Raw genomic sequence first — 17,096 nt, 5'->3', positions numbered from 1 at the left:
ATATTTTTCTATAATAATATAGTTTACGGAAGAAAAATGGTTCAGCTAGAAGCCATAATACAAGAGAACGTCATCTTCAATGGTGGTGGTGCATATGCAGAAAACACATTACTTTGTTATATTACCACATATATCCACCATCATATCTAAACAGCGAAGCTACTTGGTACCAGTAGGTACGTCTATTTCCAATGACTAAACTCCACCATATACCTAGAGCCCAAGTCCTCAAACATATTCCTGACACTTTAATTACTATAATCGTTCATTATGATCAAACTTTATAACAATAGCCTGATGTCCAATTAAAAATGCACGAAGTAGCCCCAGAAATAGTGTCAGTCCAATTATCTTCTAATACCATATTTCTACCAGACATTACAGTATAGATGCAATAATAATTAAAGCTAAAGTGATAAAACGTGATTACATTACTGTCTCAAGTCATGCACCCCTAAAATGGCGCAAAAATTATGGAATTCCCGCGTGGGACATCCAAGCCGACTCTTTGTACAAAAACCGAGCCCTTTATGGTCACAATGACCACCGTGGTCACGCACGAGATCTTTTTGCACTAACACACGAAGTCCAGTGCAAATGTGTGAGATGGGTCAAATAACATGAGAGCATGCTACTGTCACTTAATTAAAATCCCACTGTTGAGCTTCCATAAGCAGGAAATTATAACAATAGTAATACGAACAGCTAGCTAAAAAAGCTACAAATTACAGGCTGTCTTATCATCATCATCATATCAGCCGATGGACGTCCACTGCAGGACATAGGCCTTTTGCAGGGACTTCCAAACAACACGATACTGAGCCGCCTGCAGCCAGCGCATCCTGCGATGACGCTTGATGTCGTCAGTCCACCTGGTGGAGGGTCTACTAACACTGCGCTTTGTAGTGCAGGGTCGCCATTCCAGCACCTTGGGACCCCAACGTCCATCGGCTCTTCGAACTATGTGCCCCGCCTATTGGCCACTTCAGCTTCGCGACTCCTTGAGCTATGCCGGTGGCTTTGGTTCTTCTGCGGATCTCCTCATTCGCATAGCATAGCTCGTTCCATCGAGATCCATTTAGAACAATATAGAATACACAGTTCCTTAGCAAGCGCGCTTTTCATTAAGGCATGTCTACATTAGACAAGACAGAAGTAAAGCGCTTATCCCATATTGACCAAACCTATCTATTTAAACTCACCCAATTTCATTAAAACTTTACTCCATGCATAAGTACTCGTAGCTTATTTTATGTATGAAAGCCACAAATCTATTTCAATTCTGATATCAGCATAATTCAAACAAAATATTTTGATTTCATTTTCTATTATTTTACTGACACTCTTTCGGCAAATATAGTACTTTCTACAGACACTTCTATTTTTCAACAAATAAATTTACTACATCACACATCACCATTTAGCCCTAAAGTAAGCGTTACATCGTAGCCTTTATTATAGGTACTAAGGTAACTGTTCTTATTCATGGGAATCGAACCCACAGCCGTTGTTCAATGCAGCTATCCACCATACACATGTATAAAGTATGTATAACACATGTATAGAGATTCTAGATAGACAAGACTTTATAAAACACTATGTAACCCAACAGAAACTACACGTACCTATAAATAAACCAAAACAAAGCCAGCAAACTGGAGAACACAGATTTGTAATGCTATTACTGAACTAATGTGCGCACGCCCTTACTGTTGCATATTCACCCCAACTGTATCGTCTGCATTTCACCCGGGGTTATGAAATATACGGCCAATAAATAAACACGCCGAAAGGGGTGACTTAAATATTCATATGGCTAGTGATGTGTGTAGCACATGCGTTGTGATATACGAGTATTCTCTTGACTTTCATTAGGAATATGTCGCGACGTCGTCCACGTGGAAATCAATGTAAACTTTCAACCCCTATTTCACCACTTTAGGGGTTGAATTTTAAAAATTCTTGAATCACATTAAATTTCGTATTTTTTTCATGATTTATGAACAAATTTTTAAAACTGTACTCTAAAAATGAAGGACTTTACATACAAACTTTCAACCATTATTTCACTTTCTTCTATTTTTTTTAAATTTGGGGTTTAAAGTACCCTATGTTTTGCTCCAAGGTCTTATTTACCATTATACCAAAGTTTAACTTAATCGTTTCAGCCTTTTAGCCGTGAAAAGGTAACAAACAGGCAGACTTACTTTCGCATTTATAATATTAATATAGATAAGGCAGTGGAGTTCACTTCATAGACAAAAATGCACTACCTAACATGATGACTCATTGCGAGCCTGGATTGAAGAAGGAATTTTCCATTTTGTACTAGTTATATGTTAAGGTAGGCACTATGCCTACCTAAATTTATTTTTAAATTTTTACTTACCAAAAGCATTGGCAAGTAAAAATTAAAAACATATTTTCTAAAACACAGAAAGCTCAAACATAGACATTTCAAAGAGCAAATTAAGATTGAGAATATACATATATGTACTTAATGTATAAGTATATGTACTTTGTAGTGAAATAATATAATCATCTACTTATTCTTCAAAAGTTGTATTCAGCAATCAACCAATCAACATCCATCCTTTATTTACTGCAATATAATATCATGCATCTTGGTATCATTACATTCAACCCAAGTAATTGCTATTTGCACTCTGTACTCGTGAAAGGCTAACCAGATTCCTTTCTTGGTACTTTAATGTTAACCACTTAATTTTAACAACGAATTTATGATCAGATGTTAATGATACGTGTAGATACGCATATTGTTTTATCACAAATCAGTAAATTAACATTGAAGGCCCGAGTCATGACACTATCTTTTGCACGTAAATGTAAGAATTTGATTGTAAATTGATAAAGAACTCAGCTGATTTTACCTGCGTCAGCAACTGTTAATCATGATTACTGCACTAGTACAAATGTAATTAATCGTTGTATTTACTTTTAATCTAAGATATTTAAAATCTATATTATAACAAACAATTTGTTAAATTATCGCGAATTAATTAAATATTTCTAAAAATTAAACCTACTGACAAACTCCGAGGTTCAACAAGGTTTACTTTTGGTTTTTTAAGCTTCTTTTGTCAATATGTTTACATGAATACGGTTATTTTTGTGCCAGTCTCAAATTTTATATATTAACAACAAAAACATCGATACTATATATTATTATCGTCATGTTATAACATTCTCCCGACATCACTACGGTAGTCCAATATTGTAATAGACAGGGTAAAGAGTGAGACTTGTATAACATCACCAAATTAGCCAACCGTGTGCACTAGCCTGCGGGTATATTCAGGGTTACCACTCTTCCGAAGATTATTTATTATTCATTTTTTAATTAAAACATAATACTTTTTTTCTTATTTTATAATCACTTTTGTCTTTTAAGAAATGCTTATATAGCATAGCATATTTGAAATGAAATAATTTTATTTTAAATCACAAAATATCTTGATAAAAATTTAAAAATCCACGAAGGGTTTAATACTGTTTTCATTATAATTATAAAAGAATTGATTATCTTACTTTGTCGCTAAATATTCACTCTTTTTCCGTTTCCGTTCTTCACAGATTTTTAATTGTGTTAGTCAAGAAGTCATAGATCTGAAAATTGTACTGAAAGGATATTTTTTGGATGAAATAGAAAATCAAATCTGCTCAACTTACTTGTATATCATCATAATTATTCAAAAAACAACTTTTTTAAAACTTACTCTTAGAAGAGGCAACCCTTGAGGCAATATGTAAATGTTTTGTGACGCCTTTATAAATGATTTTGTGCGTCGTGTTTTGTGTGAAATATTACTTTGGAAAATTGAATTCGACGCAATCTGGCTGAGGTGTCCTGAGAACACATGTGCTTTTAAACTCCCTAATATTATAATAGGGCTATTAATCGAAAAACGAGCAATAGGGTTGTGCATAAGAAACTTAAGAACTTACTTATAAATATTTATAATCTATATTAATAACATATTTTAACGACATATTATTGGAGAGCTATCATGAAAAACATAACATAGTAGATTAGCACTAAGGAAGGATTTTTATCCCCTTAGGTAATAAATAAATGAGAATAAATATGTAGAAAACCCTTAATTTTTTAAGAAAACGATATTTTAGGCGAACTTATTCGCGGACGTCTGTGTGCCTAGTGGGAGTTTTCAATATTTTCATACTGTTACCATCACGTTGACGTAAACGCAAATTTATATGGAATTGAAATAGTTGTGCAGTACTGCCACTAGATGGCGCTGTTTCAATTCCTTAGAAATTCGCGTTTACGTTACGTGACAGTAACAGTATCAAACTGCCATTAGGCCCTCTGTTAACACCATAATATACTTACCTCGTACTTAATACATTATTTTAAGCTGGTAGTGAAGACACTACAAACAGACAGACTGAATTTTTCACTTTAAGAAAAGAAATAAAGAAAACACGTTTATTCTAAAATTGTGCCACACACCACAATGCCTAAACACTAATGTAGCGTCCGATGCCTCAACCACCTGAACAAGGCGAGACCAAAACTAAAGTAGCAGAAGCATCAAACAACACACTGTCATGTTTGGCACAACCTTGAAAAAGGTACCAGCTCAGCATTTTGCTGCATGAACCAAGCAAATGCTTGGAGCACACAGCACTGGTCACTGATTTTCAGCTGATACCCTTCTCCATGTGACATAATTTCGTTAGTAAGAAATATTGTACAATAATAGACAACAGCTGTATATTAAACATAGAATTCCGTTTTCAAAACATAGAGGAGACATTTGTGGACAAAAGTTCTCAGAGACAAGATGTTTATAACGTTGTTATAACCAACTGGAAGTTTTTATCTATAGCTTGACAGTTACATTAATTAGTTACAGTTTTTACAAAGTTGCCTAATCTTAACAGTACCTACACATGTTTCATATCAAGCTCATTGTACTGTACAAGGGATTTTTGTTCTATGATTGTTATGGTTTGGTTTAAGTGGTTTATATTTGCGTTCCTATAATAAGTGGTGTGTTAAGTAGAATGCTATTTTTAACGTATTATGTAATGTGACTACCTATGGGCTTGTTTATGAAAGCTCATTTTGGTTTATATGCATGGGTAATGGGTATAACCTCAGAAATGCAGAGGTAAGAGATATAAGCGAAAAAAAGTAAATTAATATTTATGAAACATATTTTCACATAGAGAAAACATCCTTAGTTCAATCTAATGCGGGCTACAGACCTTCGGTTTTAACTGTGCAGTTTTGACTGTAGAAATTTCAATCATGATCAAAAGAAAAACTGTACATTTAAAATTGTAGTTTCTAATTTTGCATACTCACGGATGATTTAACTGTACAGTTAAAACTGTGAATTTACTGCAGGTCTGTAGCCCGCATATGTAGGTATTCTATATTTTTAAATACTAATATGGTATTTGGACGAAAAATAATGCTGGTTTTCTCAATACAGTCTAATAACGCACCAACTGATATAGGATCAGAAGGGCTTATGCGGGTTACAGACCTTCCGTTTTATATGTACAGTTTTATCTAAAAAAAAAATTCATTAGTAATAACTGCACAGATCTCAGTTTTGCTTACACACGTAGTTTGAACTAAACAGTTCGAAAATACAGCTAAAACTGCAGGTATGTAGCCCGCATTAGACTGCATTATCACTTAACATCAGATGAGATCGCAAAAAAAGGTAAAATGTTAACTTAAAGAATATGTTTCAGAATATTTAGCAGTCTGGTTTAAAGTCGCATCAGCATTAGTCGCAATTAGAAACTGATCATAAACATGGATCGGTTTTTTGTTCGCTCGTCACTAAACAACTCGCCGTCGTGGCATGGGAATTGAAATGGGAAGCTTGATTTGTATTCTGACAAACTCAACCAGAAATCTAATGAATATTCCCCAGCGTAATTCATATTAAGTGGTGACTTGGTACAAAATTAAAACCTGTTTAATGAATACTCAACTTCCTACTTAGTATGTGGCTATTTAAATTATTGTTTTAACCCCTAAAACACAACCATATATTTTTATCTAGCGGACGCCCGCGACTACGTTCGCCCTTAGACCTCCTTAATCCAGCCCTTACAATAGTATCGCTGTAAAAATTGAGTAACTCTTCCCGTTTTCCCAATATTATCCTTCACTGCTCTGCGCCTATCGACCGTAGCGTGATGAAAAGTATACTATAACCTGCCCAGGAGTATGAAGAATTATTATACAAAGTTTCATTAAAATTCGTCGAGTATTTATTGTTTCTATAACGAACATACAGACAGACTGAACATACAAACAAATGATTGATTGCATTATTAACATCAGTATCGATCACTAATAGTTATTGTGGAAATATATTTTATGTATAGAATTGACCTCTCTACAGAATTATTATATGTATAGATACATTAAGAATTATCTTTGGTTTAATTGGCTGTCAGGTCAGGATCTATTAATGGGATCTTGGATAAATCGAGAAAGCTCTTCAATATTTTCAGAGCATTTTGAAGTAGGTATTTTACTGTCATTTTTTTTTATCTCCTTAATATGTCTTTATTTTAGATCTACTGAACCGATTTTGAAAATTCTTTTACCACTAGAAACGCACGTTTTAGTGGCTTTATTTTATACCCGTATTCACACTGGAATGAGAACTAAGCGGGTTAAACCGCGGGGCGTCGGCTACTAATTTATAATTAAATATCTTTTTTTTTTATATATTAAATCAAGTATATTTATTTAAAAAAAAAAAAAAAAAATAATACTCCGATAAGAATAATCGCCATACCAAAACAAAAATATCAATCTTAATTCTGCTGATATTCCTGCTGTTTGAGATTTTTTCAAAATATTTTTTTTCCTAAACCTAGTTAATGATTAGTCTAACCATGAGCAAGATTTCGCAAGTCCTAACACGTCTATTAACTTTGTCCACATATTATATAGCCCTATAGCTATGATTTCTTTGTGTTAGAGCTAGAGCAGCAGATGTGGATGCACGCTCCACTCGCTTCAAACGTACTGTGTCGAATAGCGAATCATTTTACTTAGAACTTCATCAGCGTGTCAATGTTATTTCCTTAGCCGCTGTTTTTATAAGTGGATCAAAAGCATGGAACTAAAGACTGGGAGTTATTCGGAGATAGAGCTTATTTTTTTTTATTTTTCATAGCTACGAGTATATCACTCAAAACTGCCTCGCTAATTGCCTTATTGGTCCAGTGGCAAAAGCCTATGTGGTTTCCAGTGGCGTGCTTTTTATAGATGCAAATACGTCCTGCCTACCCTGAGTACTCATTACGAACCTGTATATTTGAAGTAATTTTCCTTTTTGTACCTTTTGTGCATATCCTAGCTAAAAGCTTGGGTTTCTAGGATCGAAGCCTGTGAAATACTGAACTTTTCTATCTTCCTAGCAATCGTCATTAAAAATTGTGAACTCGAAGTTGGTGGTGACACCGGCATGCCTCGGAAAGTACATTTAGCCGTCAGTCAAGATTATTATCAACCAATCCGCAATGGGGTAGCGTGGTGGGTACAATCTCCAATAAGGGAGGCCCGCTTCTGTATCCTGGGCAATTAAAATAGGTTGATACTGAAACTTAAAGACTTATCACTTAACAATTTAAAAGTAACAAAGATTTAGTCTTAGTAAGTTGACTGACTTGATGCATACTACAAAAAAAAATGGAAAAATCACAACTAACGATTTCGAAATAAAATATTGACGAGCAAAAACTAAACTCTTTCTATAGTCGCTTTCAAAAATCACTCTTACTCACTCACCCACACACAAAATCGCAAACAGATTAATTTCAACCTATTTTACGGCTAAATACGGAACGATGGCATAATAAAACCGTTCATACATTATGAATTTTACGAGATCATCGAAGTACCTCCATTACGAGCGCAGTTAAACCTCCTTGTTCATTATTGGCAAAGGGCATTCCGACCGGTTAATTAAAATCGAATTTTGGCCACGAGGCGGTATGGTGGGCGTTAACTTTTATAACCAGGAAAACATTGTGGGTAATATATTTTTTGCGCACTATAATGTAAGTGGATATCTCTAATTTTAAACGTAAGGACTAATTTATATTACAACTAAAACAGAACCGAGACTGTAGAAATTCTGTGCGTAACTTTACTGGCCTAACCCCTCTCATTTTGAAAGGAGATTTGAGCTCAGCATTCAGCCTTCCTCAGGTCTTTCAGCGATTGTTCAATTCCGTCATTCACGAGGGCACTACACCTGAGACGTGGCACAGGAGCGTGGTGGTTCTGTTCTTCAAAAAGGGTGATAACACCCTATTGAAGAATTACAGTATACGTATGTAATTAGAAAATTATTTAGGCAAGGTAGGTAAGGTACATTCCTGAACCTACCAAAGTGTTTTCCCAACAGTTTCTTAGAACAGATCATTCAAATTCTAACAGTGGCGTTTCGCACAACTTGCGTACCGTTAATTGGGATAATATTTTAGGAAACAACGACACAATTTCCCGTAATTAGAAAACACCGCTCGTTGAGTAAGTAGCTCGCTGGAGATCAAAGGGCGCTGCGCTGCGCGGGCGCGTATCGCACTCCATTTGACACGTCGTTAATTATTCTATAATGTTTTGACTCCCAATTTGTTTCGCATTTTGACGCTTTATTATTGGGCATGATCAGGATACTCTAATTAATCTCAACTGCCTCGTTGATCTACTGATCGTCATGTCTCAACTGCCTCGTTGATGCACATGATCGTCATGATTATGATACTGCAATAATCTAAACTTCCTCGTTGATCCACTGATTTATTTATTTATTTATTTATAACAACTTTATTGCACAAAACAGAAAATAACAATAGAACACATACATTTTTGGGCAAAAGGCGACCTTATCACTAATAGTGATCTCTTCCAGGCAACCTAATCATAAATAATCTAAACATCCTGTCAGATGGGAAATGGCAATACAATAAATTATAAGTAATATTCACTAAATAATAATAACTAATATAATAAATAAATAAAAACACTATAATTAAATATTTCCATATTATAAAAATATATACTTTGTACAATTGTACACAATAATGATAAAAACAGCAAAACATGAAATATACATAACATACACCTACATCTACATAGATACATACATACATACATACAATATACATACATACAAACATACATACATACATGCATATATACATACATACATACATACATACATACATACATACAAACAAACTACATACATACATACATACATACCTACATACATATAATAAACACATATATATTACAATGATAGATAGTGTTTCCTTACACGATTTTTAAAAATAGTTAGGGATTTTGACCGTCTAATATGATCTGGGAGTGCATTCCAAAGTGTAGCTGCTTTTATAGTAAAAGACTCTGAATATGTTCGAGTGTTACACCTAATCTTACCTAAAACGTTTTGCCTACAAGATCGTAGTGTGTTCCTAGAAGTGCGAGGGCCCAGGAAGTTAAAACGCTCTTTTAAGTAGGATGGTGTCCAGTAATGAAAAAGGATAGCGTAAAGAAGAGAAAGAATATGTAGATTACGCCGAAGCCTTATAGGTAACCACTTGAGCTTCCTACGGTATTCTGTAATATGATCAAATTTCCTGAGACCAAATATGTATCTTATTGCCAAGTTTTGCAAGCGTTCGAGTTTATTTAGAAGGTCCTCAGTCAAATCCAGATAACAAACATCGGCGTAATCTATGATAGGAAGGAGGAGAGCATTGGCCAATAAAGTTTTAGTCTTAACAGGTAAGAAATTTTTCCATCTTCTTAAGGATCCAACAGCTTGAAAAATCTTTTTACTAATTTGTGCAACTTGTGGTCTCCAGGAAAGATTGTTGTCCATGATAATACCAAGATTCTTTACTGTTTCACTATAAGGCAATACTGATCCATCAAAAATAACTGGTGGTAAAGTCGAAAAATTAATCTTGGAAAGTTGTCTGGAATTACCTAATATAATTACTTGAGACTTCTCAGTATTAACTGACAGCCCATACGCTACACTCCAATCATAGACTGCATTAAGATCATTATTGATATGGTTAATAACCTCAGCAATGCTTTCCACAGACGTCAGTGCATAAACTTGGAAATCATCTGCATAAAGATGATATTGCAAAGAAAGATGTTCAGTGAGAGTATTTATAAAGATGGAAAAAAGATGGAAAAACTGATCGTCATGATCAAGGTACTGCAATAATCTAAACTGCCTCGTTGATCTAATGATCGTCATGTCGTCATGATAATGATACTGCAGTAATCTAAACTTCTTCGTTGATCCACTGATCGTCATAATCAAGATACTGCAGTAATCTAAACTGCCTCGTTGATCCACAGATCGGCATAATTGAGATACTGCAATAATCTAAACTACCTCTTCGATTCACTGATTTTCATTACTAAGATACTGCAATAGTCTAAACTGCCTCGTTGATCCACTGATCGTCATTATTAGAATACTGCAAAAATCTAAACTGCCTCGTAGATCCACTGACTTTCATTATTAAGATACTGCAATAGTCTAAACTGCCTTGTTGATCCACTGATCGTCATTATTAAGATACTGCAATAGTCTAAAGTGCCTCGTTGATCCACTGATCGTCATTATTAAGATACTGCAATAATCTAAACTGCCTCCTTGATTCACTGATTTTTAACAGACTTCCATAAAAGAGGAAGGTTCTACGTTTTTATTTTTCATTATTAAGATACAATAATAGTCAACAAATGCCTCGTTAAGCCATCAATCATCAGGGTTAAGATACTCTAATAGTCACAACTGCCCCGATCATCCATTATAGAGAACGTTACACCGTCGGTAGGGGTCAATAATTTTATAAGTTAACATCTGATAGTGATTGTTACTGAGTTAAACATAAACAATTTGAGCACCCTACGACTGTTTGGTGGATCTCAGCTACTCACCATCCGATAAGCTCACGTGTCTGTAGCGCTAACGGCTTGACATCCAATAAAACTGATTGTATGTTGGTCGCGATGTACATGACATCACGCAGATTGGTATTGATAGTAGCTAGCATTATAGGGAAGGAAGAAGTGCAAGTAGAACTTGCCGTCTCTATTCCTACAGTTGGAACAGTTCGAAGCTTTGTTTCAAAAAATCGACTGCAATTTTAAACGATTTACCGCCCACATGTTGCGACTTATTTTTAAACTTACTTTCAAGTTTCGTTGTTTACAAAATAGTAACAAAAGGGGAAAGCTATTTTGTGCTAGTGCCGGCGTTTACTCGTTGGTATAAATAATTTTACAGCGCGCGGAAATTGTCGGACATCAAAGGTGGTTGACAAACTTATGAATGGACACTAGAAATTTAAAATATAAATAAAACGTTTGGCAAATTATTGACGATGACTATACAACTAACATGTATCGCTCAATAGCTAAACGCCTAGAGCTATAAAGAGACAAGTGTCAATTTACAAAAATAAATCAATAAAAGTTTATTAAAGAAATATATTCCTATACAAGTACTTTTAAAAAGTCAGGTATATTAAAGAGTAGGAAGGAACTCTACCACCGGTTAGGAAAGCAGCTTCTATCGCGAAAAATGTAAGAAATTTAAATAGCTTGTTCAACAAAAATATTACCCAACTAATAATGAGATATAAAGAATGCGGCAGTATGAACATAAATAACACTGAAATGCAATGAATGCCAAAATGTATTAATATCTGCGTCAAAATTTTATGCATAAGTACGTACTGATTGACGCAAACACTTTATGTACCTATTTGATAATGATGATGAAGATTCATTTGCCAACAATAATGTCAATAATTAAGTATTATATTTAGAAAATTTCAACTACACAGTTAAAGTAAATAATTAAATAATTTTGTTCTGTCCAATAAAGAATATTTCTACTTATCTATCTATAATTAAATGTGGGAAGGATCTTGTAATTATTACAGGACCCTTCCCACATTTAATGGGGATGATGACTAGGTTTGAATATATTGATTTTTATGATACATTCGAGTAAATAAGGTCAATGTTAACTAATTTATACATAAAAAGCAAAGTCCCGGATAATTGCAAAATAAATAAGATTATTAAAATTTCAATATATATTAAAAATCTTTTATCATAACTAGATGAAAATTCATAGTTTTAGCTTCCTTACATTAAATGTGTCATTTTTCTATAAATGAACATTAAACATAAACGCACAAATAACGAAGATATTAGTAATTTTGTTCGAACACCCATACAAATCTAACGATCATTATGACCTACGACGTCATTAAATCGTACCATTTTGTATAGGGCGTTTTTCAGCGACCCTTCGCAGATACCCTGTTACTTTTACAAAATTGCTTTACTATTAGCATACTACCAATTTATTTAATTTAAAGAACTGTCATCGTCCCTATTTTAGATAGAATATAGATATTTAATTATTAGCCTGACCCATTACAGCGTAATGGATCAGGCTTTTTTGAAACATCCTGTTTTAGTGAAACCCACCTAACCAAGATTGGACAATAGAGTTGAAGATAATACTCATACGACGTAGTTAGTAGGCCCCTAACAAATCTTGTTCAAGAAAGCTTGTTGAAAGATAGATATTTCTCCTCGCAGGCTACGAAGATCGAGAGAAGCTGTACATTATGGCATTTGTTAGTATATCAACAGGACGTGACTATTTGGAGAGTTTGAAAAGTTAACCTTAGTGTTTAGACAATAATTGTTTTAAACAATGCCAAGCTTTGTGTAAACAGTGCGGGAATGACATCCCTTTGAGTGTGCGCTTTGAACAAGCTGTGGAGAATGTGACTTAAATAACTTGGAAGACACGATTTTGCCTCGGAACACGACTGAAACAATTTCAGAGGTAAAATCGGATATTCCAAGTTCAAAATTAGTTTTCCAAATTAAAATAATTCTCGTTATCGCTTTTGTTAATCCTATTATACCTACATAATCTTTAACGCCGCAACTACTGAATCGATTTGGCTGAGATTTAAAACGAAGATAGATGATACCCTGGATTAACACACACTTTTATCCCGAATTTATTACTTTTTATCCCGAATATTAGTATAGATTAGAAATGTTCTTTGTAACAGACATTGATTAAAGTAAGTAGTTACAATATTTTATGGTTTCTTTTATTCTGTACAAGTTAGCCCTTGACTATCTCACCTGATGATGCAATCTAAGATGAAAGAGGGCTAACTTGTTAGCAGGAGGATGAAAATCCACACCCCTTTCAGTTTCTACACGACGACGTAACGCAAAACTAAATCACTTGGCGATACGTCTTTGCTATAATATTATATTATAGTAGGGTGGTAACTAGCCACGGCCGAAGCTTCCCACCAGCCAGACATAGACCAATTAAGAAAACCCAACCGGGTATCGAACCTAGGACTTCAGTCTTAAAATCCACCGCGCATACCATTGCGCCATGGAGACCGTCAAAGGTTTTTTACGTTTTGCGTATTGTACTTACTCTAAAGAAAAAAAATACAGCGTTTAGAACATAAACGCTCAATTTAAGTATGTACTTAGACTTACTCATAAAGCAACAGTGCACTTCATACTCTACTATTATGCATTACGTCCCCTGAATATTTTTTTTATCCTAATAGTGAAAAAAGTGTCTCCATTTTCGTATCATATAAACACTTATAATACAATGTAATGCCTCATCGTTAATCAGCATTTTAGCAGGGCCTCCTCCTCAACGGAGTGGGGATTATGGTGCTGAAACCCACCACGCTGTTCCAACGCGGGTTGGCGGGTTTATGGTAATAGCAATAAATTCAATAACGACTACTACCCGATGGAAGATGGTAGATGATGACCGGGACCGACGCGACGGCCTAACTTTACAACTGCATTGAGAATTTTAACTGAAAATTTCTTAGAAGAAAGAAAACTCAGTTATATCATTGACCGACCCAGAACTCGAACCCAGGACCTCGTAATCCGAAAACACACAGGCAAACCACTAGGCCAACAAGGTAGTAGTGAAATTGCTCGTTTAGCTAAAAAGCTCTGTCCGGGCCGTTTTTTTACACGCTTTATATTAGCTTCACTTGTATGTATGTAAGAAAATCTTGGAATCTTAATCTGACCCACTTCCCGGTCTTCGATTAGGATGAAATTTTGCACACGCTCTGAGTTCTGATGACAATACATGACTAGCTAAGAAACGTCATTACAAATCCAATATGGTGGCCTCTCCAAAATGGCGGACTGGCTGTTTGAAATCCACCCCCATGATATGGATATCAAATGCAAGGGTTTGCTGTCAGGATTACGAAAAAATAGTGACGTGACTTAAATCCAATATTTTTAATTATTAGTGCGTGCTAAAAGCGTTTTTAATAGTTTTTAAATTTTTTAAAGTTATTTACAACATTTTCCACAAATATTTTATTGTTAAAACTTCAACGAAGACGATCAATCCCATTTTTAATTTATTTTGCAAAATTTTCTCTACACATTTTTTATACTGCAAGTTTTTCTTAGAAGTTTACATAAACTAGGTGATACTTTTAGCCTTATCAGGTTTTGCTTTCATAAGCATCGCATATTAAGATTAGCTGAAGGTAGAGTAAACAATTTATATCATCACGGGCGCCGTAATATCTACTGTTAGTTTTCTTCCTGTTACTTATTACTTTTTAACCGACTATGTCAGAAGGAGTGTTTTTTTTCTGATTGCATAAGTGCCGTAGGCTCCTTTTGGAACCTCAGCGGCGTCACCGGGGGGTTTGGGCGAGCGCCTGATGGGGCCCGAAGGCAGAAGCAGATTAGATGGGCGGAACGACTCTCTAAGGTCTCCTCTGAGACTCGTACCTCGGCTTAGAGGGCCGTTCGGGAAGGTTGTTTTGGCCTAAGTATATGGGCGCCCCCGAGTTCGTGAGTTAAAAAGCCAACGCCTGGGTGACGTCAGATATCGGGGGAAGGAGTTTCATCATTATCAACTCATATTCGACTCACTGCTGAGCTCGAGTCTCTTCTCAGAATGAGACGGATTAGGCCAATAGTCCTCCACGCTGGCCAAGGCGGATTGGCAGACTTGACACACGCAGAGAATTAAGAAAATTCTCTGGTATGCAGGTTTCCTCACGATGTTTTTCCTTCATCGTTTGAGACACGTGATATTTAATTTTCTTAAAATGCACACAACTGAAAAGTTGGAGATGCAGCCCCAGTCTGGATTCGAACTCAAACCCTCCGGAATTGGAGGCAGAGGTCATATACACAGCTTTCGCTTAAAAGTTGCTCTCAAAGCTTTCGCTTAAGAGTTGCATATTTTGTTGTGCAAGCGATAAATTATGTTTTGTTTTTACACTAAGCGCAAACAAAACATGGTCTACGTAAACAATTTTCTATTTACATTAAAGCAACTAGATATTTATATATAGTTAACCCAAAAAGATGCGGGCTATTCTTGTCTTGAAATCTCTTGTAGTTTTTACTTCATGAGTTTTTACTACTCTTGTAGTTTCTACATCGCGTTGGTAATTAGAACTTTTTATTTATAAAATGTTTTCTGAATAACTAGCGGACTCCCGCGACTTCGTACGCCCTTAGACCTCTTTAATCCAGCCCTTACAGTAGTATCGCTGTAAAAATGGAGTAACTTCTCCCGTTTTCCGAACATTTCCCTTCACTGCCCCTATTAATTGTAACGTGATGAAAAGTATACTATAACCTGCCCAGGCGTATGAAGAATAATTGTACCAAGTTTCATTAAAATCCGTCGAGTAGTTATTGTTTCTATGACGAACATACAGACAGACAGACAAAAATTTTACTGATTGCATTTTTGGCATCAGTATCGATCACTAATCACTCCCTGATAGTTTTTTAATTTTTGGAAATATATTTCATGTACAGAATTGACCTCTCTACATATTTATTATAAGTATATAGATTAGTGAGTGATAGGTAAATGCTTAATCATTGTTGACCTATTATTTTTAATGGCCCTTTATAGGAGAGGGGATAATATGAAGCTTAGGCCCACCACGCTGCTCCTATGCGGGATGGCGGGAAATAATAATGTTTGTCTCTTTAACGATCATTAATCTTTAATGATAATGACCGGGAACAACGGCTTGCTGTCTAAAGTTGGTAACACCACCAACATTTCATACTTATATTTTTTTCAGAAAAATTCTTTCAGTATCATTGTCCTACTCAGGAGTCGAACCCACAACCCCGGAGCTACGTTTAAATAACGGGTAAATGTATTCAAGCTTAATAAAAATATCTAACGCAGGCAAAATCATAGCCTCCAACCAATACATAAGAAAACTTCGCTATAAGAAATATAACTGTAAATTACAGTGGACAAACATTTTAAACATGTCAACACTTTGAAAATAAAGCAAATAAAATACATAATACATATTTAAATACCGGCGTGTATAAATTGTTTACTTACCACCAGTTACCCATGACGGCCTCTACCAGGAGCAGTAAAGCGCACAAAACTTTCCAAAAAAGCTTCATCGTGCTTTAAAAGTTCCAAAAAAAGCATAAAAAATCTCCAAAATACACCCCCAAAAATAACACTTTCACAACACCGAGTAAAACAATAACCAAAATATGTAAATCATTTCGAATTAGAAAATAAAATGAACCACAGAACTTAACAAAAACATAACACAGAACCAATATTTCAAATAATAAAAAAAAAACTTTGAAACAAACTTTTCCGATAGTTGTCTATGCGTCGAAAAATAAAAGACGCGTGTCGTAAATGTAATGGCGATTATTATTTGAAAAAAGAAGGTAAGTATTCTTTTTTTGAAATTCGTAAGACTTTAGCCTGACGTGTTCTGCCAACGCGCTTGCGGCCCGCGCTGTTTGAAATACAAAACCAGACTGGCTTGCTTTAAGTCGTTTGTAAGTATTCCATAGGATTCGCCGTAAGGGGAAGGGTCGAACTGGAGGGCGTGTAAATGCAATACACTGCACTAGTTCATCCTTCATCCTTCAAAGCCCTTACTAAGGTAATTTTTTTTTTAAAGGA

At 35.1% G+C, this 17,096-nt stretch overlaps 1 protein-coding gene across 1 annotated transcript in view; it reads right to left on the bottom strand.

The window, feature by feature from the left end:
• The window catches only part of LOC128198014 (protein Wnt-1-like), an 80,725-nt gene extending 63,772 nt beyond the window's left edge, over positions 1-16,953 (bottom strand). Inside the window, exon 1 of the mRNA XM_052886643.1 lies at positions 16,506-16,953. Within this exon, the coding sequence (XP_052742603.1) occupies positions 16,506-16,573 (68 nt within the window). The 5' untranslated portion in view covers positions 16,574-16,953. The remainder of the gene's footprint in view (positions 1-16,505) is intronic.
• Positions 16,954-17,096: the final 143 nt, after the last annotated feature.

Source organism: Bicyclus anynana, chromosome 2 (assembly GCF_947172395.1).
Source record: "Bicyclus anynana chromosome 2, ilBicAnyn1.1, whole genome shotgun sequence".
Classification (NCBI taxonomy): Eukaryota; Metazoa; Arthropoda; class Insecta; order Lepidoptera; family Nymphalidae; genus Bicyclus; species Bicyclus anynana.
The sequence above is the reverse complement of the archived record's forward strand: the minus strand, read 5'-3'. Positions and strand labels throughout refer to the sequence as shown.